The sequence below is a fragment of the Nilaparvata lugens genome, chromosome 4 (assembly GCF_014356525.2).
Source record: "Nilaparvata lugens isolate BPH chromosome 4, ASM1435652v1, whole genome shotgun sequence".
NCBI lineage: Eukaryota > Metazoa > Arthropoda > Insecta > Hemiptera > Delphacidae > Nilaparvata > Nilaparvata lugens.
In genome coordinates this window covers 19,820,043-19,841,837 of record NC_052507.1, presented here as the reverse complement: position 1 = coordinate 19,841,837, position 21,795 = coordinate 19,820,043, and the positions used below count along the sequence as shown (strand labels likewise).

General features: G+C 34.8%; 1 protein-coding gene across 2 annotated transcripts; it reads left to right on the top strand.

Moving 5' to 3' along the window:
- Positions 1-406: 406 nt before the first annotated feature.
- Positions 407-19,371, top strand: LOC111047659. Of its 2 annotated transcripts, XR_005571167.1 has the most exons (6): positions 691-1,292; positions 10,456-10,748; positions 15,396-15,530; positions 16,208-16,345; positions 17,141-17,447; positions 17,485-19,371. XR_005571167.1 is itself a non-coding variant. In XM_022333469.2 (5 exons), the coding sequence occupies exons 1-5, from the start codon at positions 824-826 to the stop codon at positions 17,354-17,356; spliced, it is 1,251 nt and encodes a 416-aa protein (XP_022189161.2). In that variant the 5' UTR covers positions 407-823; the 3' UTR covers positions 17,357-19,371. The 2 variants fall into 2 exon arrangements, 1 of the variants encoding a protein (XP_022189161.2); XM_022333469.2 differs by having other exon boundaries at positions 407-1,292; positions 17,141-19,371.
- Positions 19,372-21,795: the final 2,424 nt, after the last annotated feature.

Here is a 21,795-nt window from a genome sequence, read left to right as displayed (position 1 = left end):
CAGGGAGAGAGAATGAGTGAAAGCGAGGATACAATTATTGAGGTAGCTATTTCTTAGGCAGAAGGATATCAAGGGTTTGGTGTTGGAAGGAAGATGCCTGGTTGCGAGCTGCTATGGAATTGGTCCGAAATGACGTCATTGATGACATTGTTACGAGATCATGACGTCACGAGAGCGGTCAGCTGTCTAAGGATCATTCACTCATTCTCTCTCTCTCGCCGACTTATGGCGAGAGGGGAGGCTGACTTGCGTGTGTTTCGTAGAGATACTCTTTCCTCTTCTATCTCTTCTACTGATAGCAGGATAAAAAGGATCGCAAATGGAAACCAGACAAGGATAAAAGTTACAATATTCTTACGAAAGCCAATAGACGTCTGTAGTTTATTGGAAGTGGCAACGATGAGACAGTGTATTCCTTATGGAAGAAAGCTGTCTGTCAGAGTGGACACAGTTGGGAGGGTGAGGAGAGGCTGCGAACACTCACTACTTTTTAACTGGCGCACGCGCGCGCACACAAACGCAAAGCTGTGAATGAGTAGAGGCAAAGCTTTCAGCCAATCGCGTACCAGGAAGGACCACACCTGCTTCGTACTATTGGTTAACCATGGAAAACCCGGTGAATTCGTCATACAGATGAGCGCTGGTGGGGGATCCTCAGAGGGTTGTCATATATGCACGGCACACGGCCACTTTCCGCCAGTCTAAATAAACATTCACAGTCGACACAAGCCAAATTAACAAGTGATTTTATTATCGGCTTGCCGGTACGTGTGCTTTTCCTTGGCAACATTTTTGTGACAAGAGTTTTCCAAGTTGTGCAAGTATGGTTGCTGTTTCGGAAAGTGTTGGACTTGATACGAAAGTGAGGATGTCTCTTCGAAGATCTAACTCATCCAAAGGATTGTCAAACAATTTGGAGCAAGAGTCTGTTGTGCCATCGGTACACTTGTCTGAGGACGACATGTGCCGCGTTCTCGATCGCGACCAAAGAACAGTGTTTGCACCTTTCAGTGAGGTCTGCCGGCGTCCCGGCGTGCGCGTCACATGCGACGGAAAGACGTCGTCTCCGTCCCGACACGTGAATCAGCATCCGGCTGAATCCGCGGTCACATCTCATTCCTTATCACCATCTGTCGCGTCAAACTCGTCATTCACACAACAATCCACAACGACAGACCGGAAAAATGTCAGTGCCGTTTCCAAAGTTACGCCAAATTCATGTCGAACCACATCTCACCAACAGTACCCAGCAGCATCCAGTTTCCATCAACGTTCAAGTTCCTTTGCTTCAAGTAAGTTTCACATTATTTTCTTAACTAATCTAGGATTTTCTATCCATTCAAATAAATGCATTATCATTGCTACCTCCCACTATACATTTCCATCAATGTGTTTCCTCATACTATCACAAAAATTTTGTAAAAAATGTTGATCAGTTATCTCTATGTATTTCAAACCCAACACTCTATAACAGTTTATAGATCTATTTTTCAATGAATTTATAAAAAACATCATTATTTATTGAGTTCCGTCACAAAAAAAACAAACAATGAAATTAATAAATGATAAGACAGTAATGCTGAGTGATAAGGGCTTCCTGGAAGTAATAGGTATATCGGATTCCATAGAGATTGATTAAAAATGTATATTCCAAATTATCAATATCTTATTGATCATGACATTTTGTTCCAGCCACAAATGCCACAAATGCATTTGTCACTCATGCTACAAGAAGTAATGAATTTTTACAATTCCCAGTCCTGATTGAAACTTGAACAGGTCCTTATTTAACAATTGGAACTTTTAGAAAAATCTTTAAGCTTTGTCAGCATACCTTGCACTTCATTATTATTATTGCATTTCAAGTGACTCTCGATATTTCATGAATAATTAATCTCATCAAGATTTCAATACTCTTTATCTTATGACTCAATCATTCTGATTATCGAGGCTTTTGATAATATATTGATGTTATCGTACGAAACGCATGATTCCCTGAGTTCACCTAGGCCCTACTTATAACCTATCTATTGATAGGCTCCTTGTTAAGCTTTACAGTTTTTTCATATATTACATCCATCCCAATTCAAAGTGACTCCTATAACAAGCCAGTTATAATATTATCCTATTATCTTTGAAATGCAAGGAAGGAGAATTTCCAACAATTGTTCTGTTTTCACTGATAGCAAAGAGGATAAAAAGTTTAAAGTTCAAATATTTCTCCTTGTCCTCTTCGGTGATAGTTTGGCTATTCATTTGATAGTGGAAAACTAACATCTTAATAGGTAGGTACTTGAAATTTGAACAGGCAAAGATGATACTTCGTGGACAGGTGTAGCTCTAGACAATACAAGGGAAGATGAATCCCAGGATTGTTTTCTGTCATAAGAATACGTAACGTTAGCTCTCAATAAAGGTGATAATGGTTCCATTGCTGGAGCATTCTCTCATTCCAATTGCTGTTTTCATCACAGTGTGTTGTGCTTATTCATTATCGATGCTATTCTTCTACCTTTAAGAGATGTTCAGGGGTTAATGACCGTGACTTTTCATTAACAGCAAATCACAGAGCTTCAGATTTGATTGTGATTGGTAGACTCATCTGATCAATCGGCATCTTATGACTTAGCCAGTCTAGAAATTGTTTAGATTGAATGGTGGAAGAGACAAAACATTCCTCTCTGGAGCTAGTTGGAGAACATGTGTTCGTTCTAACACAGCGCAATGAGCAATTTGGAGCCCATGTAACTGAATATTTTACATAGGAAAAAAAGAAAACAAGCTCTGTATTTAGATTATTTTATTGTACACAACAATCTTTTCATTAAGTGTAGCAGAGATTTCTTGAATGCTGTAAGATTTTCGAAAAAAAAACTCAAAGAGCAATTTGTTTTTAACGTGATATTATCACTCTCCTATCTCAACTATAAATGCTAATTTTATTACCATATTAGGCCTATTCTCAATTTACTCAGAGTCAAGTGCGTGGAATAAACCTAACAGGGAACTCTGTAAGATGAAGTTTTGCATTGCAATATAATAGTCTAATAATTAGCAAATATGAGACCTATAGCATTTATATTAATAACATCACTTTTTTCCAAATTACCTGCTTTTTTGTTGTTATTATGTGTCTAATCCATCTAAATTAGAAATTTTTGTGCCGTAGGCCTATGTAATATATTTTTAAACTGGACATTTCTTTAAAGAATAGTGGAAGATTTTGGACTGCATTATTTATCAAAATCGGTAGAGAGGCAGTTTTGAGCTAAGCCTGTTTCTTGTCTCCCAAATAATTCTGTTATGATTTATGTACTAGTAAATAAATAAATAGCCTTTTAATGATCAATTTTTCAATCGGAGCTCAGATATTTTATACCAACATGCTGGAAAGCCATAACTGAAGGAGTACATTGTGTCACAGCATAGAGTTGTCATTATTTCTGACCCTACCACAGTTCAAATTTTCCCTACATTTTCAACCCGTGAACAGTGATAAATAGTGTTCGATCACAGAGGCCTGAATATTGAATGCAATCTAATTATAGTCATATGGTGATCCCAGTTCGCATCATGGAAGGAGAACAATACAATAAAAATCAAATTCCCACGGCGATGACATAATACAATAGAAGCAAGTGTAAGCAAAGAATCAGCCAACAGAACTTGCTGTATTTACTACAACGGTATTGATTTTTCTTCTCTAAAAATAGGTATAAAAACAGTTGAACACCATATATGAATGTTGTTGGAATAAATTAGAAATCTCTCTTCTTGTCCATAAACTCAAATGGATAAAAAGTGCCGGAATCCATATCATCCTATTTGTTTGTTTGGGAGTTCCCATCTAGGCCTAACGTGTGAATCACTGTTTTTTTTTACATATAAGATGCTTATGAGTATGCACCATAACATGTTTTTTACTATTAAAAAAAAGAGAAATTTTAATCACCCAAGTATGGGGAAACTCGTGCAGCATAATATTATCATAGAAGATGTGATAATGTCCATCAAACAGTCACATAGAATAACATCTGTATTTCAAATTTAAAAAACAAAACAATGTGAGTAATATTATATCTCTTGTTTGGTTTTTTCCTGTTGAGATATAAATTGTTTTGGTGATCAATTTCACTATTCTATTCTATTTACTATACATTTAATTTCAATTGAAAATGTACATAATAGAATCTTCAAAAAAATGTTTAAAGTTTATATTATAAACTTTAAACATTTTTTACTTTCACCCATTGAAACCCAATTAGAATTCAAGTTCAAAGCATCTCTCACTCGCTCTCTCTCTCTCTCTCTCAATCAATTAATCAATAAATGCATAATAATCTCTCTGTAATTCTTCTTTCAACGTTCGTGTTATTCAATTTCAGCAGTTCAATCCCCATCCTTTTCTAACAACATGATATTGTTCGAGACAAGGATATACAGTTCAGAAATCTGGAAGCGCTAAGATGGTAAACGGAATTTTCCTTGTATAAAATGATTTGCTTGATATTAAACTGATAAAATCTATAATTATCAATTGAGTGATTGGGGAGATAAGTGCCTCAGCAGATCTGAAAAAACGAAACTAGGTAATTTTGTGAAAATTGTAGACGACGGGTGGCTGAAGGCAAGATAGGTGACTCACAGGTGTACGGAGATCAGCAACAATAATTACAGCAAGCAAGTTGGTGGCTTAATTAGCCGATTAGCCGATACTCAATAAAAACTCATGACACATCTCGTTCGTACTTATAAGGATGTCGAGCATTTCAATGTATGTGAACAATCAATTTATAGAGAACGAACTGTTTCTGGATACTGGCTGCAAAGTTCTGATTTATGGATTTCTAACTATTCAAGATTTTTGACACAATCGGTTGAATAGGAATTCATTCCGATGAACAATTTTTTTCATTTTCGAAATGATAATTCTATTATCTTATTTCATGATAAATGATTCAATTTTTTAAAATAGTCTAAATTCTCTTTATTCTATACAGTTTTATTTTCTCTCGCACTTGAAGTCTATACACAGTATTGAATGATAACGTCTAACAAACTAAACTCTAGAAAGTTCTTTCATTGATGCTGAGAGAATAATATAGATTTCTATAATCGGATAATTTCATATCAGATTGAACACCATTTCTTGAATATTCTGATTTCCATTATCATTCACTCATCAGATGAACATACTGCAATAGTAATCAAGGAAGAGATGGGTAGAAATTAATTTTTATATTGTAAACATTCAATGTTGATTCCTTATCGTTATATTCGGTTGATTTTTCCTAATATCTAGCCAGAAAAATATAATCGTACGTGAAAAAGTACTACCCTGTTCACGAGAGCCCTCAATGTTGACTGCAGTTTGTAGTCAAGATATACGTTGAAGCTATAATTTTGTTGAGAAAGGCTTGTCAAACCAGCATCAGTGCAACATAGTGTTGAATGCTCAGCTACTGAGTGGAAGGACGCTTTTTGAAAACTGTACAATCTTGGGAGGGCTGAATAGTCTGCACGTTGGCATCAATGCCTGCCTACCTGACCACCTATATTTAGTCACAATGATCTCTCTATTCACAATCAGGAGGTGAAATTCCACGGTCTGTGAAAGAATGACTTGAATGAAACCACACACTACTTGAAAAAGGAAAAGTTGCCTTTCTCTGTCAACACTAAGTACTACAATGTGAATGTGACCAATCGACCATAATTGTGCGAGTCTTCATCCCCTTGTCAAGGATACCATATGTATCCAGTATGAAACAAAAGACCTGTCATCCTCTGGCCAGGTTTTCAAAGTTCTTGAATTCTACCTCTCCGGAGAGTGACTCCGGTTTTACATCTAGATTGCTCTTGCTTAGATCTTCAGCGATAATAGAAACAATAAAATTCTTCTTTTGAATATATGAAAGAAGTTTAGACCTATACAATATTCTTTGTATAATACAATAAGCTATTTTTGTACAATTAATGATGCATTCATCATGTGAGCCTATGTAAGTTATGTTCCATTTAGAGTAAGATCGAAGAATGATCGGTAGATAATTACCCAATTTACCGGTTGGTGAATACCCTAAAAATGCATAGAGAAAAAAATTGTAGATTGCTTATAAATTGATTACAAATCGCTTCTAACAAAGCTTTTCTCATGAAAATCTTCGTTTGAGTTTGAGAATGATTCTCAAATTGTAATCGTTCTCAAATTCGAATTATTCTTTCAACAATCATAATAAGTTAGTGGTTAGAGTGTCTGCGCACATTTTTTTCTGGTCCGCGCACAGGCATTTGCCCATGCAGACCATTTTCTGAAACATTTATTTGATTTTGTTTATTCCTGAGATTTTTTCATTTCTGTTGTTTGTATTGAAACTGAGTACATAAGATATTTATTTTGTAAATTTGCAAAAAAATTAAAGATACATTATGAATAGGTACATCATATTCTTGGTTTGAGCACGGTTCATTATAACTTGATCACGAACAGTTATAATAGTGTCGGAATAAATGGGCTATGTATACATAAATCATGTATAAACATACGTCATGGCAGCATGATATGCATGAGAAGTGAATAGCACTTGAGGCAACAAATTCTCGAAAATATACGATGTCCATCTGCAGTGGGATTGAATCATCGACGGGGTGAATCAGGCCAGCCAAGGCAATGGCAACTTTTTTTATTGCTCAGCGAATGTCATGTGATGACATTCGTCATGTAAAATATCGCATTAATTGCTGCCGGAAATATGTGGCTAATAGCTCGGTGCTCATATGTACGGTCTTGGCCAAGTGTCACATCTTATGAGCTGGACCGGCTTCTCAGTTGATTGGATCACCGGTAGGTCGAATTCTTTAGCAGGCAGACGAGAGCGCATCTTCATGGGAGGTGAGGGGATGGATGGCCTGAGCAATCTTCGTCTTAATAAATAAGTGGTAGACCTGGATCGTTGTCTGTGTCATGTCTATCGGTTGGCCGACAATTAGTAACAAACTGAATGCCTCTATCTTTCTTTAAGCAAAAAGTGTCGCTTGATTCTCATCACTGTCATCTATAACTTCTCGAGTTCATAATGATTAGTTACTGGAGTGATTTGTTCAAACAGTTGTCATAATAGCTTCAATTCGTCTTGTTTCTCAAATAACAAACTTTATTTCATTTTAAGAATTTGGAAGCACTTTTATCATATTTCACTTGAATGTACTGAAGTAACAATAGCATAGTGGTACAAAACAAAATGTAATGGTTTTCATTTGTCATATCATATGATAATTTGATTACATGATATGATATTGAAAACGATTACACTCAATGTGGATGAATATAATTATTTATTCCATTTATCGATACATTTACAAATACTGAGGGATACTTGCAGCTCTATTAGTTTATAGGAAGAAAATTGAAATATAGAATAATGAGAAAAATTGTAATATAATTGGACAGGGAAGGAGTACTATTCTCTGAACTTACAGTGCTCAAGCCAAGAGATTAATGCAATTGTATGAAAATTTAATGGATGATTTAGATCTGGAATAATATTTTGAAGAACGTAAGAAAATGTTTTTATCTTCACAGATTGGTAATGCGGTTTGCTTTCCATAGTCCACGGTTTGGAATTACGTTAATACAGTGGGACGTTTTTTAGGGGAGAAGAATCTCAAGTCATTGATTGAGATTACTTTAGAATCAAACCTGGTATTTTGTCTCAATTATTCCTGAAATTGTTGGTGGAATGTATAAAAAATCCTGATCAAGATGGCGCAACTTGACATAGCCGACATAGGGTTGTATGCGTGTATCACTTGTAAAAAATAGTCTACATTGTGTGCATCAGTGGCTAGACTGATACTTGAGTATGGGAACAGCCCGGTCATAAACATTAAACGTATTGCAACTGAGAAGAGCTGCGGTTTTTTCCGCTAATCCTACCTGTAATGGAGGAAACAGCTATGCCAATTACCGTTCATAATTGCAGACTAATGTTTCCAATTCATCATTCCACGCAATTCCTTAGCTGCTTGCATCCAGTCTGGTGACAGTTCACAAGGGCTCGTTAAACGGTGGCCAATAGGCCTACTAGGTCTGTCTCTGTCACGTAGGCCCACTACATGCAAACCCAATAAAACATCTCACTTGTTCATTATACTCGGTTGCTAGGATGCAAATATCGATTAAATTGCTCAATTTCATATTTTTGAAGCAGCAGTGGTTCAAAAAATTTAAAAATGATAACATTATGATAATTTGAGTTCTTATAGTTCAAATGATTTTGCGATTTGAATGAATAGATCTGAATAAATTGGGACAAATTGATGAATAATTCACTTGGTAATTTTCTACTCTCAATTTATTAGTAACTCCAAGTATCACAATAATGGGATTTGTTGACGAATTAAGTGCATTCGGGGTGTCAAAGTATAGAAAGGCAAATTTCCTTGAGAATAAGATCTCATCTACCAGTATCTCGAAGTATCTCTTGATAAAGATTAGTATATTTGAAAATAATTTCCAATGCATTCCATGTAAATAATTATATTTGAGTTTTTTCGCAGTTCGAGACTGATAACCCTGAGAACCCAGTGAGTTACTCGTATTTTATCAGTAGATCCCCTATTTATTTATTTATTTCTCGTTGTATTGAACAGGGGATAGAAGCAGAGACGAACAATAACAATGTTCCTCCATGCTCTCTATATGGTAGAACCGGGATATTTACCTCATATTCTAGTCAACAGATGAATCCTGAACAAAATTCAGTCATGTAGACGATATGGCCGTTGAAACAGGGACAAACATTTCCCGTTAATCGGATGGACGGCCTCCAGAATATTCTCCATTCAATTCTATTCTGCAGCGTCGCGGCTTTATTCTTGCTAGCTCAACTATGAGCTGGAAGTATTGCCTTTTCCAACAGATAGCTTTGCCGCCCAATTAGCGCAGATTACAGAAGACAACCAGCCAATTGCTGTTGAAAGGTGGCACAGATTGAAACTCGTTAAAATGGGCACAACAATAATAACAGCTGAAACTGAACGAAACGGAAATGGAAATCCTAAAAGGCTGAAAAAGCAAAGGAGAAGAGTATTAATGAGAAAACGAAGATCGAGTCGGTGTTATTGATGAAAGGCTGTAAAAAAACTATAAAATATAAATGTAGACTTGTTAAAAATGAAACGGAAAGAGGTAGCATACAAAATTATAATTTCTAAAGTTGAGGTTTCAACTTGGAAATGAAAAATACATTATTCCTCGTTCCCTTCATTCTCGCGTATCCACTAACCTTTATGATAAGTCCTTTGTTCAATATTGTAAGAATATAATGTGTGAAAATTTATTCAGCACAATCCATTATGGAATAGAACTATAGGAGCTATCTCTCCACTATTTTTAACTAACACAAGTAACAAACAGATGGAATATAGTACTGTAATACTGCAATTTACAATGGTATGAGTTCCTGAGGCATAAGTGTCCTTGCATTACACTGTGCATTCATGAACAGGAATAAATCTGAAAATCAGATTCATCAAGTGTAAAAATTGAAAAATTCAATTGAATTGATATCAAACAAAAATCTTATTCTCATTCACAAGAAATTGAGGATGTTAAACAACATGGTTATACTCATTCTCTCTTTAAGGGGCTAGAATAATTGTGAAATATGGACATTATCAACGAAGTAATTGAAATATCTTTCACTTTCTTTCATTAATTCCTCCTCTTCATCAATTAACGCGTTTATCTGATTCCCTTTCAGCCATGATTTATAATTTTTTCTATTATGTTTTTGATGGGTTTTATTATACCGCGATTTTTTAAATACAGTAACCTGAATCATTTTCATTGAAATGAAGAAACCTAATACCATTGTCTATTATCATGATAAAATATTATAAATATATTTTATCATTATATATTCTATAACATAAATATTATGTTCATTGAATGAGTTACAATCTGAGTAAGAATGAGATTTCATATGAATGGGAAAAACATGTTCAAAGGTTGAAATTATGAGAAACCATCGAGGCTGTCTCAACCGTCGAAAATTTACATCAGAAAATATTGTAGCTGACGTAATGTCGAATCCAACCTCATCGAGAAATCTGAATGAAATATATTAACAATAATATCATATGTTTATTAATTCGGAAGAGAAGAATAAAAACTTGCTTTCAATTTTAAACAAGCGTCAACAATAATCATATGTTCAAAGTGATCGAAATTTGTTCCCCGCTTTCTGGATGATGTTTTCATGTGTTTGCCAAGCTCCGTTTGATCTTGTAGATTTCATTAGGACGGCAAGAAATTGAACGTTCAAAAATCGATGTGTGTGTAAACTGGCTTCACAGTATTCACGATGTTGTTAATGGGTTGGTTGATTTTTATGCTGTTCTGTCTGTATTTATGTTCAGTATTTTATGTGTACTTCGTCTTCTTTTGTGCAGAACTAGTCGAAGTGCTGACATTGAGCGCCTGTGTACTGAGCCTAGTCAACCTGCCCAACACAACCACAGCCGCACCGATGGGATCCCGTTCGCCGCGACGTCTGGACGACGAACCGCCCTTCTGGACGAACCCCTGCCAGGTCGGACCCTACTACCCCGACCAGGTCGGCGACTCTGTCGATGTGTCCTACTACTCGATGCCGTCCGAGATCAGCAACAAGGAGCTCATCAACATCATCACCGTCTCAGCTCAGGTCGCCATCAATGACTACTCGACGTTCATCGATCCCTACGTGAGTTTCATTCGCTTCATTTCCACATTACAATAATATTTAGTGACAATATTATCAAGTCATACAATGGTAAACAGCTGCTGTAACAACAAAATTAGCGTTCAACGCTAATCTACGATTACATGTTAATATGGTTCCAATCATATTGTGTTTCATTCGAGGATTGAATAAACAGCTGATCCTCCTCCGTTTAAACCGAGATGGCGCATAATATGGGCCTAGAACCTCTCTCAGAAACGCTTCCAGCTGATTCTGAATCAATTTCGATGCTATAATTTGATTTATTTTAAATCTTATCCAAAACTTATTATGGATATTATAATACAAAGATATTATGGATATTACGGATTGTTTTTCTTTTAAATTATTATATGAATTACAGAATAGAACATAAATATTGAGTTTTCGTTGTAACGAATTATGTGTTAGTACATTGAATAAGTTTTTAGATACTCAATTTCCATCAGTACGAACCCCTAGGTCTATAGAGTTCATGACACCAATGTTAATTTGGAGCGAGACTGAATGTGTTGATTACATAATATATCATTTTATCAGAGTATACTACAATATGTAGTATATACATACACTATAATATTATACTTGTAAACAAAATTTTCAACAAGCATCAATATGGCCGCATGTCCAGACCTCTTTCTATAGTCCTTGAATAACAAAGTTCAATACTATTATGGTGTGTTTACATGCATACAGAATTGCTTTGAATTTCCAGTTTCTGTTCGTACTATATTTAAAAGCGAACGAAATTATATTTTCTTTCTTTGTTTATCAATTTACCAACTTTTGGGAATTGCCTGCACAAAGCTAAAATACAAATTCGTATGAAACGGTTATTGTGCATGTATAGATCATTTTGATCTGTGATGAGAATGAATGAATTGGAAGTCATGATAAATTTTCCCATACAAAAGCTATATATAGATTATATTCCAAATGTAAAGACATTTGATCTCCTGATGTCGAACAAGTTTGAACGCAGTATTGGAGTTGTTAAGTGTTATGACCTCTTGCACTAGCTCCGATAACTGTTTGATGGAACCAGCTGTGGAAGACACTAAACAAATAAGTTTCCTCTTCTGGATCAGTATTTTAAAGACGGACAGAAGAATGAAAATGAGAGTGAATGAATACACAGAGCGCGCCCTAGGTGTTGGACAGACAACACTATTTGAACACATCCTGTGAGTTATGAACCACCGGAAACTACAAGACTTAGCTCTTCTTGGGCAACGGTCAGAGATGAAAAGTTCATTAGCCCAGAAACCAAAGAAGAAAATATTCTGACTCAATAGATGAAATACTAAAGAATATTCAAAAACTTTTTACTGATAATAATCCATAAACTGATATGGAACTCATGAGAAACAAGTACTGTATCTCAGTGGTCACAAACTACAATAATAAGAAGTAGAAAACCCAGTCAAAACTAGATTTTCTGGTCAAAATATGTTTACAGTACTGAATTTGGAAATAATACAAAATATTTGGACTAGAAAACCCAGTTAAGACTAAATTTTGTGTTCAAAATATGATTTATCATTTTTATTTCTTGCTGAAGTAAGCTACTTCCTTGAAGTAGGGATAAAGAGTAGTTATTGTTATGTGTTGGAGTAAATGTATCATGCCATTCATATTTTTTTCAAAATTCAATCGGAAATAAACAAACATATTGAATTTTGTATGTCCAGTTGAGGAAAATTGATTGGGGGAAATACAATTAAGTTTTGTAGTGTAAACAATAATAATTGCAAGCATGTTCTGTAAATTCTCAATATCACTTCGACATTGATGATGAAATATTCATCATTTTGCGCCTTAGAAAAAGTTCAAGAGTAAGTGTATTTTTGCAAGGTTCTGCCGATGACGCATAAAAAATGACCAAAACTTAATGCGCACGACTTTTAAAGAGGAGACGTGCTTAGAGGCGTGAGACAACGGAAACTCACGGTTGACACAATGGTGCAACCAAAGTGGCTAAACACGCGTGAGAAGTCCAATACAGACATCATGATGATGATTGTGATGTTGTTGAGCATTGGGATATATCGAACTTTGTACCGCGTTTTTACGATGCACGTCAAACACGATCGGGCAAAGGAAATGAAGCTATAAACTGTAGGCAAAATAGCCGCCGCGCCACTGCTTGTTGGCGTCAAGCTGTCTAGCACTCACCGCCACAGCCAAGCCAAGCCAAGCCAGACGCTCTGGCTCCATGTCATTGCCATTCAATAATAAAGCAGCCGCTTCACATTGACCGTTGTCGTTGTCGTCTCAAGATAACAGGCTTTCGGCGCTATCGTACATGCTCAACTAAAATAATGTTCACTGTCGAGAAGAAAAATTATTGGTTGATACTAATACTAATCATATCCTACCTATCCACAGTTCTACGTTTTTCCATGGTTGCATAAACAATGTTGTATAGCTGGCGACAGATATTTTTAAATCCATCCATTCGCAGACTCTGCAAAGCTACAGATTTTGGTCAGAACATTACAAACATGAGCAATACGCCATATTCAATGGTTTGATGTTAACAATGTACTTAATTGTTTAATCCAATAATTTGGATTCGATTTTAACCTTTTAAAGTTAGGATTGAAATAACTCTGATTGAAGCTTGATAGGACAAGACTATCATAGTCACATGTACTGCACTCTTGTATTAGTATCGATTTTTAAATTTCAACATCTATTGCAATATTTACTGAGTGCGTTTTTAATATCTGTATGAGCCCAAAATAGAGAATGCACTCCTGGGAACAATTGAATTCAAGTCTCTTGGGAATAAATGAGAATGTAGGTTCGAGCACGTATTTTGAAACTGATTGATGTTTGCTCCGATATATCCACTTGAGTAGACACTATTATGAATTGAACTGAAAATCACGTGATTTATCCTTTTCCTGGAATTGATTTTCTCTATTCTCCCACGCTACAACTTTCTCTGTAGATCTGCATATCTTAAAGCAGTGTCATTTATACAAACGTGACTTTTTTAGATTTTTCACCTCGATACAAAAGTTTTATGAGGCGACAGGCTGTCTGGAAAAAATTCAGACATTGTTCCACACTGGGCAGGAAAATTGCATCAGATATTGTAAAAAAATGTTATTCTCAGACATTTTGCTTATTTCCTCTCGATTATCTTGAGAAAACCCGATCGAAATACCAAATAGATTATTGAATGTTTATTTAACTCCAAACATAAACGAGTCATGCCGATTGATGACACAATCTATTCACAACTTTAGATTGTCATCATAGTTAAGTTACAGCTGTGAGAAAATTCCGCTAACGAAATCATTACAAATCAATGAATTTGAATTATTGACACTATTATCTCCAACACTCAAATTCTATTTTCCAAGCAAAACTTGAAGTTTTCTAGAAACAGCTATGATGGCTCCACTCTACTCTCATAGCATATTTTGAATGTTCGAAACAATAAACATTTAATATATCAATTAAATCACTTGATGACTTTATAAACAATAATTTGAAAGTAGAGTTTAGAAAAATAGTTGGTGCACTAGCAGACTTTAGTCTAATTGAAGTTTTATTTCAATTGTTGACTCAGACTGTCTGTTTGTATAGCCTGAATTTTAATTTACTAAGAACATTCAAAACTCATATCAATTGTTATATAGGCCCCCCTCCCTATAAGGACAGGAAGCGGATTGATACAGCGATCAGCGAGGCTTTTCATTTGAAAGAATCAATAATAGATTGCTCAAAAAGCATTGATGGTGGAGAGAGGAGTTGATGACAAGCACTGGCAGTAGACAGACAACTGTGGCTGCCACTGCGCTAATCATTGGGGCAGGTTGACATCCCAGACGATCCTCCAGTCGAACAACGGATAGACAATCAGAAACTGGTTACACCCATGAATGCTGCTGGGTGCCCCACAATGCATGCAGTGGTGACTCCTGTCGGCTCGGAAGGAAATGCCTCGCGTGTCACCTGCAATTATACAAAACCAACATACGACGGTCTAATCTCCTCCTAATGGTTTTCAATTATTGCTGTCTCCAAAAACTTTTAACAAATTAGGTTCTCATTAGATGCCGATGGACAGAGAGTAGAGCGAGATGGAACGAGGGTGAACGTTCACAAAAAAGTTTCGATATCAAGTACGCATGCATGCAATGTCTACAATGTCTACTCTACTAAACAAGCTCGACATTGTTGCTTTGTGTCTGATGGTAATAGTTCAACTAGAACACACGGGATGGTGGTCATCACTTCAGTCATTGACTTCCACAGTCAACATACCTCTACAAGTTTTGTCTACAACTTCGCATCAATATGGTTCACATACATTTCAATTGACAATTATTCGTGAACAAAAGACAGAGAATTTTGTGTATTGATAGGCTGCTCAACAGACTCAATTATAACACTGATACTGATTCACACTCTTCAGTCATGAAACTTACATTCTTAATCGTCAGATGGAGGTAGCAAGTAGAGAAACAAAATTTTTGTCAAATTTTGTCTGTAGTATAATCAGCCAAAAACATTTAATAACAAGTGTTTTGAAATATCCCGATTATTGTCTTGATGAATCCTGAACTTGAACTTTATTCAAATATTCCATGAAAATCTTTATCTTTGTTTCAGGTGTCAGAGACATTCCAGAAGCCTCTAGCTCAACTTCTCAAGGAGTTCGATGCGAATAAAGGTTACACTTGGTTACCTACAGTTCCAAAACAGCTCAACCAAACTCTACCAAAGGAGTTCAAGACAAAGTTGGAGGTGAGTTTTCAAATCATGAGGTTGATACAATGAAGTTTACAGATATAATGACAACTGGAGCTATTGCGCCCGAAACGTTACAACGTTGGGTGTTTATATGAAATTAATCTTTCTACTATAATGAACTCAATGCGAAAACAAACTCTGAAAGCTGCTCCACAATCTTTTGATTATAAATTCAATTAATGACTCTATTTCCCACACTTATGGCGGTAGCGATTTTAATTTCATGTCTATTCAATATTGATGTATATTTTAAAGTGCATCCATTTTTAAATCATGATGTGGAGAAGGATGAATAATACAATTAATGTTTTACTCAACTGATGAGTCCAGAATAAGTTGATGTCACAAAACAGATTAACATAAACATCTTGCTTTCCTCTATCCACTTAAATCGTAGCCTACTGCAACAACAGAAACAATTTAATCGGTTTCTATTGGCTCTGAACATTATACAAATTCTGTGCCTGTGTGATGATATGCAGTTAACTTCTAGTTTTTCTTAATTCACTAGAGATGTGTGATAGTTTTCCTAGCATCAATAATACAATATTACTGTCTCAAAAAAAAACAAGTAATCCTGTTTAATAAATAACTTGATAAATTCACATCACAATTTCTGAAGCTTCCTTGAATCGATATGATCTAATAATGGTATTTTTCATTTGTTTCAGTTGGAAACGGCCCTACTCGACTCGTACGAGTACCTGCAGCGTGTGGCTGTTGGCATGGAGGCAGTGGCCAGGGACCACGATTTCTTGGGCACTAAATTCCAAGACCACTTCAAGCGTAGTCTCGATGAATTGAGAACGGTGAGTTCACTTTCCAAGCACCGAGATGCAAATTTCTAATTTCATAATGAATCTATGACTTTCCATTAGAATCAGTTATTGGATAATAATGTAACACAATAAAACATGAATAATGTGAGTAAATTATCCAAAAAGACAAAAATTCAATGATGTTTTTATGCAGAGAGATGACATTGAACAGTTTATTCTGAGTTTATGGCTGAAAATATGTTTGTTTACACACTAGTGGATCTCTTTTCCTATCAGTTTATTCCTTTCGCTTTAATCGAAACAATTCAATTCAAATAAGTTATTTCACGAACCCCATGTGATTTCATGATGTTCTTCATTAGAGTAGAGCTAGCTTTATAAACGAAAATTATTTGTTGATCTCATGGAAGTTGGCACTTTTCGAAAATGATCAATATTAGTGAAGGAGCTTGCCAATTTGAGATGTTAAATATACTTCTACTGGATATGGATTTTCGTTCAGTATTCCAGTTTATTTCTAATCAAAACAGTTTTTCGCCTACATTACTTGTAGACTAGCTATGATTTCATAGTAGAGCTTTAACTTCATCTTGGAGTGTATGCTGATATGTCTGTCGTCTTAGCAAGCATTGTTAGATTTTGTATTCGTGGTGTTTATTGATGAAAAATAAACTAGACTAACTCAGTCAAGAAAAAGCGAAGTTTAATTGTTTCAGTAGAGATTTTCTAGAACAGTATAGAGTATTTCATTGAACATTCATGATAGATTTTGTTTTGTTTTTTAGAGACGATGTGATAATAATTTGCTATTTTCTGCTTATACAGGTTCTTTGCGAAGTGAACTCGGTGATCGGCAATTTTAAAATCAAGATGCGACCAGACATTGAGCGCTCAATCATGCCGGACGATGTCCGCCACCTGCCCTCGGACACAGACCGTCACATCCGGGACTGGCTCATCTTCCGGGACTACATGAACGTGATGGAGTTCGTGCTCGAGGTGTTCACTCACCTCACCGATCAGATGTCAACCAGCTCCTGAGTGCTGCGAGTGCTCCGGTTGTCTCGCTGGTCGGCGCGCAACTGGTTCAGAAAAACGAATCAACTCAATCACAATAATTATTGATGCTGCTAATCAAACAAATCAACTTATTCAAAATTGATGCTGCCAATCAAACGTTAACTGCTCGATACCCAGTTTAAACTGTTTCAAAAACACAAATCAACTTATTCAAAATTGATGCTGCTAATCGAACATTGACTGCTCGATCCCCAGTTCACTTTCACGAATTATTATGAAATCGATTATGTAAAATTTAAAGATGCAGAGCATCTCATAATTTCTTTATTTTATTGATTGTTCATTGAAAAACGGCAGAAAATTATTGTTAAATCGATTATGTAATTTAAAGATGCAGAGCATCACATTTCTTTGTCCTATCAATTATTTATTTGAACACTGCAGAAAATCTGTAAGAATGGTTTATGCTTTCCCTATTATAATATAAAAAATAGGCGAGGGTTTTTCAGCAGGATTGTGAAACAGTACTTGTTCTTACATTAACAATATGAATACCCTTTATAAATTTATATTTAACTTTGAATTTTTTACGTATTTGACCAGAGAACATTGATAGGAACATGGGATTTCAAAGAAATCAATTATTATTGTTTTACTCTTCATGTCTTACAACTCTTGATGTATTTGAAGAAATGGTTTCTTCAGTACCCTATGTATTTGGGATTGGTATCCTTAGTACCTATGTATTTCATGTCAGTTCAAAACTGTAAATATTGTATTGTATAGCTGTAGTCCTGAAATAATTTGAAAACAGTAGTATATGAAGTCAAAATTAGCTATATTTTGTCTGTGAATTCATGGTTTTAATTGTGTGCATTATTGAATATTCATAAATACTTATAGATCAAGTTTTAAGTCGAGCAAGTTTATAGAAATTTGAAAATTAGAATCAGTATTGCTAACCAATTGGAAATGTCTCAATGAGTGTTTAGAATAATTAGATTCAATAGAGGATAGTGTGATGTTGATATTCATTTTTATAGATTATTTGGAAAGAACAATATTTGAAAATTTGTACAAAAAATTATTGAATCTCGAGTATGAAAAATAAATTGATTTTCAGTTATTCTAGGATTCTATGAGACTTCCACTAATTTGTTAATTATTCTCCTGTTTGACACCTTTTCAATTCCACAAAGCCATCGTCTAGTTTTATATTTTTATTTTATTGTGATTTTATCAAGAGAAGCTTGTATTTTACATAAATGGACATATTCCCTAATGCTATCAAAATTTCAAGTGTGGTACTTAGAAAAGCATATAGAGTGGTTGAATAGAGAACTTAGTATAAGCTTAACATAAATTTATTTATTCAATGTATTTATCTACTGTAGGATTGTATCGGAAATTACCTATTGACTAGTGCAATAATGCAAGTCGTACTATTTATTATGTAAGTCATTCTTGAAATATATTGTTTCCTATACTTTAAACATAAATTATTGAATTAGACTGAAATGTTAATCTTTATTATCATCATCATCATCTGATATAGGAATAAGTTAAATATTGTTGCTATTACAGTCCAATCGTCATATTCAAAGTATAAATTATATTGTTGGCCATAATTACTTGTGAATGTTTTTATAATGTATTCATCTATAAATACTCATAATCTCGTTCGAAAATGTATTAGAATTTGAAAGTTTACTTGAACTATTCTGACACGCTCACTGGATAACTATTAACTCTATTCTCTTAAGAAAACTGTGGAAGTGAGAGGGATGTATATTTCATGAAAAATAAGATAGTGACCTAATGTAATGCTTCATCTAATGTAAATAGCATATTTCTCCTAATTTTGTCTTCATTAAATGGTGTTTAATCATCTCTTTCTTTATAATTATTGTTATTATTTATTTATTATATTTAACTATTCATATTGTTGTTATTATTTATTGTGACTGTGATATTATCGTAAGTGTATGTGCACTATTTATTCAAACATTATCAATAAAACGTAGATTTCAATCTTATCAGGTTTATGAATTCTTAATAATAAGATCCTAGTCCAATTAGAATCACCTAATGTGTACCTACATTGAAATTCCTCTTCCGGTGAGGGTGATATAGTGAAAGAGCCTTTCATTCTATATGAGACCTGGTTGGACAATATCTTGTCATTGTCCATATTATTCAACTTATCCCGAAAAGGGCTCCCGGGCTCCCGTGGAGGATGTTCAAAGGTGATAACATTCTTAATGGTATCTTTCAGAAATGTCAGTAATTTATTTTCCTCAAATTATGCTCCCATATATTATAATCAATATCTCCGACTATTGTAGAATCACATTTTCCAATTAATCCAATCAATATGTATTGTTCTATGTTCCATAGCTTTTTTCCTGTTTAATTCATGATATATATCATTCAATTAGAGAATGATTTACAACAATGGACATCAAGATTGACGTGTAGAGTTCAATGGTAGCAGAAATTCAAAAGAACAGTTTTGGGCTTTAAGCTTGTTGTTCCTTTCCCAATCATTCATAGTTGAGAATGATATTGTATTCATTGATTTATAGATAAATAAATAAATAAAACTAGCGTACAAGTTCAACTATTAAGATCAAGAGACATACTAATGTTGTTTTTCTTCCATGGTTATGAATTGCTATAAAATTGGAACACTTATATATTCAATTATTTCAATAGATATTTACTTTTTCCATCTCATATTTTTTGTCACGTTCTGTCTTCATCACATATCCCCACGAAATTAACCTTTCATTCCAATGAAATGTTAAAATGGAATATTATTTCAACAAATGTTCTCAATCTTTTGCCATGAGTGGACACAGAAGATACATTATCGTCCCTCATTTTGATCTCGTGTTGTGGATGCTACTTAATACAAATGGATAAAATAAAATGAATCTACTCATTTGTACTTCAAATGTGTAGTTAGGCTACTGTTGATTACTGACTCTGGCGGTCACAGGGTGGCTTCAGAATGCCATTCATCCATCGTACGATATTTTCTCCATTCATACATTCATTCATGGAATCTAGTCGAGTGCCGAACATGACAAAAGAACTGACCAGTTTAAAAGTACTACATTCCACTCAATGAACGTAATTCGCCAGTTAATTCAATAAAATTAAAGGACAATAACATGAAGACTATTGACATTGATGAAAAGTCATGAATGTGTGTACGTCACAACATAATCAATCACGCACCTTATCCACCAATGGAAGCAATGGATAACGGCCAGGTTAGATTAAATTCAGGTTTTTGAAACATTTTTAGAGTATGAAGAACGCTTTTGCCCTTTTATAAGCACATAAATGCGATATATTACGCCCTTTTTTGACCTTTTGGAATGCAAGTTTCCAAACAAAAAGTTTTTTAGACAAAATACGAAAAAAAACTGAATAACAACGCTTATAAAAGGAATCAGTTCAGATTTGTAAGAAACACTCCAGATTTTGGAAATCATGGGTCTTCTCGTTGCGTATACTGTAATCTGAACATTGGATACAGGTTGTAGATGTGAGGAACACCCTCGCGTCAGAAACACACTCTCTTTCTTTCTATTTCACTTTGACTTTCTGAGAATTCTTATTGTATCTGATTTATTTTAAAAAGCTTCTATTGAACATTTCAGATATGCTTCACTGTCGTCATGAAAATTATTCTTTATAAGTTACAAATTAATAAATCAATCTGAATTGAATTCTCTCACAAAGATGCACGTTTTTTCAAGAGATCCAATAGATGGTTTTGAAAAATTCTCTTGTAGGACACGTTTCTTCGACAAAATTGCGAGTTCATCACGATCAATATACCGTTACATTCTTGTTTTATTCTATATTTAGTTATTGCATAATCAACCTATAAAGCTGAAGTTTTGATGACGGGGCGATACATTTGTTTTAAGTTGCGAAGATTTTAAATATTACTTGTTATGACTATAAACTATAAATTCACGGTAGGCTGGAATAGATTTTCTCTGAATCCTGGAATGCAGTACATGGAGAGACCACCCACAGTCTAGAGACAACTTCAATATAACGAAAATTGATCATAAAACATGATTTTGAGAGCTATTTTCATGAACTGTTTGACTTCGCACTTCACTTCTCCGCTTAAAACAGCAGTTGAATATAATCAATTGCTTCGTTACAGAATACATTAATTAATGAGTGATAATATTTGATTCCGTACAACCGAAAAGAGATTTTGAAGAGATTTTGGTTTTGATAATCAAGAATGTTAGTGGAGCTTGTCACAAACTGACACCGGTTGTTCAGGACCTCTGGGCCTGAGAGAATGTCTCGCTGAGTGCAAAGCATATTTTTTCTGCTTTATATCCGCAATATTTCTAATATAGGCCTAAAGCCCCGCACATACACATCGATTTTTGTTCGTATGTTATTTTGCCGTCCTTATAAAT

Bases quoted from the DNA above. Each gene is read 5' to 3' on its own strand.
- LOC111047659 (XM_022333469.2), top strand. From the start codon at position 824: ATGGTTGCTGTTTCGGAAAGTGTTGGACTTGATACGAAAGTGAGGATG. The intron at 1,293-10,455 runs GTAAGTTTCACA...TCTTTTGTGCAG, and splicing joins TTCAAGTTCCTTTGCTTCAA to AACTAGTCGAAGTGCTGACA. The intron at 16,346-17,140 runs GTGAGTTCACTT...CTGCTTATACAG, and splicing joins GTCTCGATGAATTGAGAACG to GTTCTTTGCGAAGTGAACTC.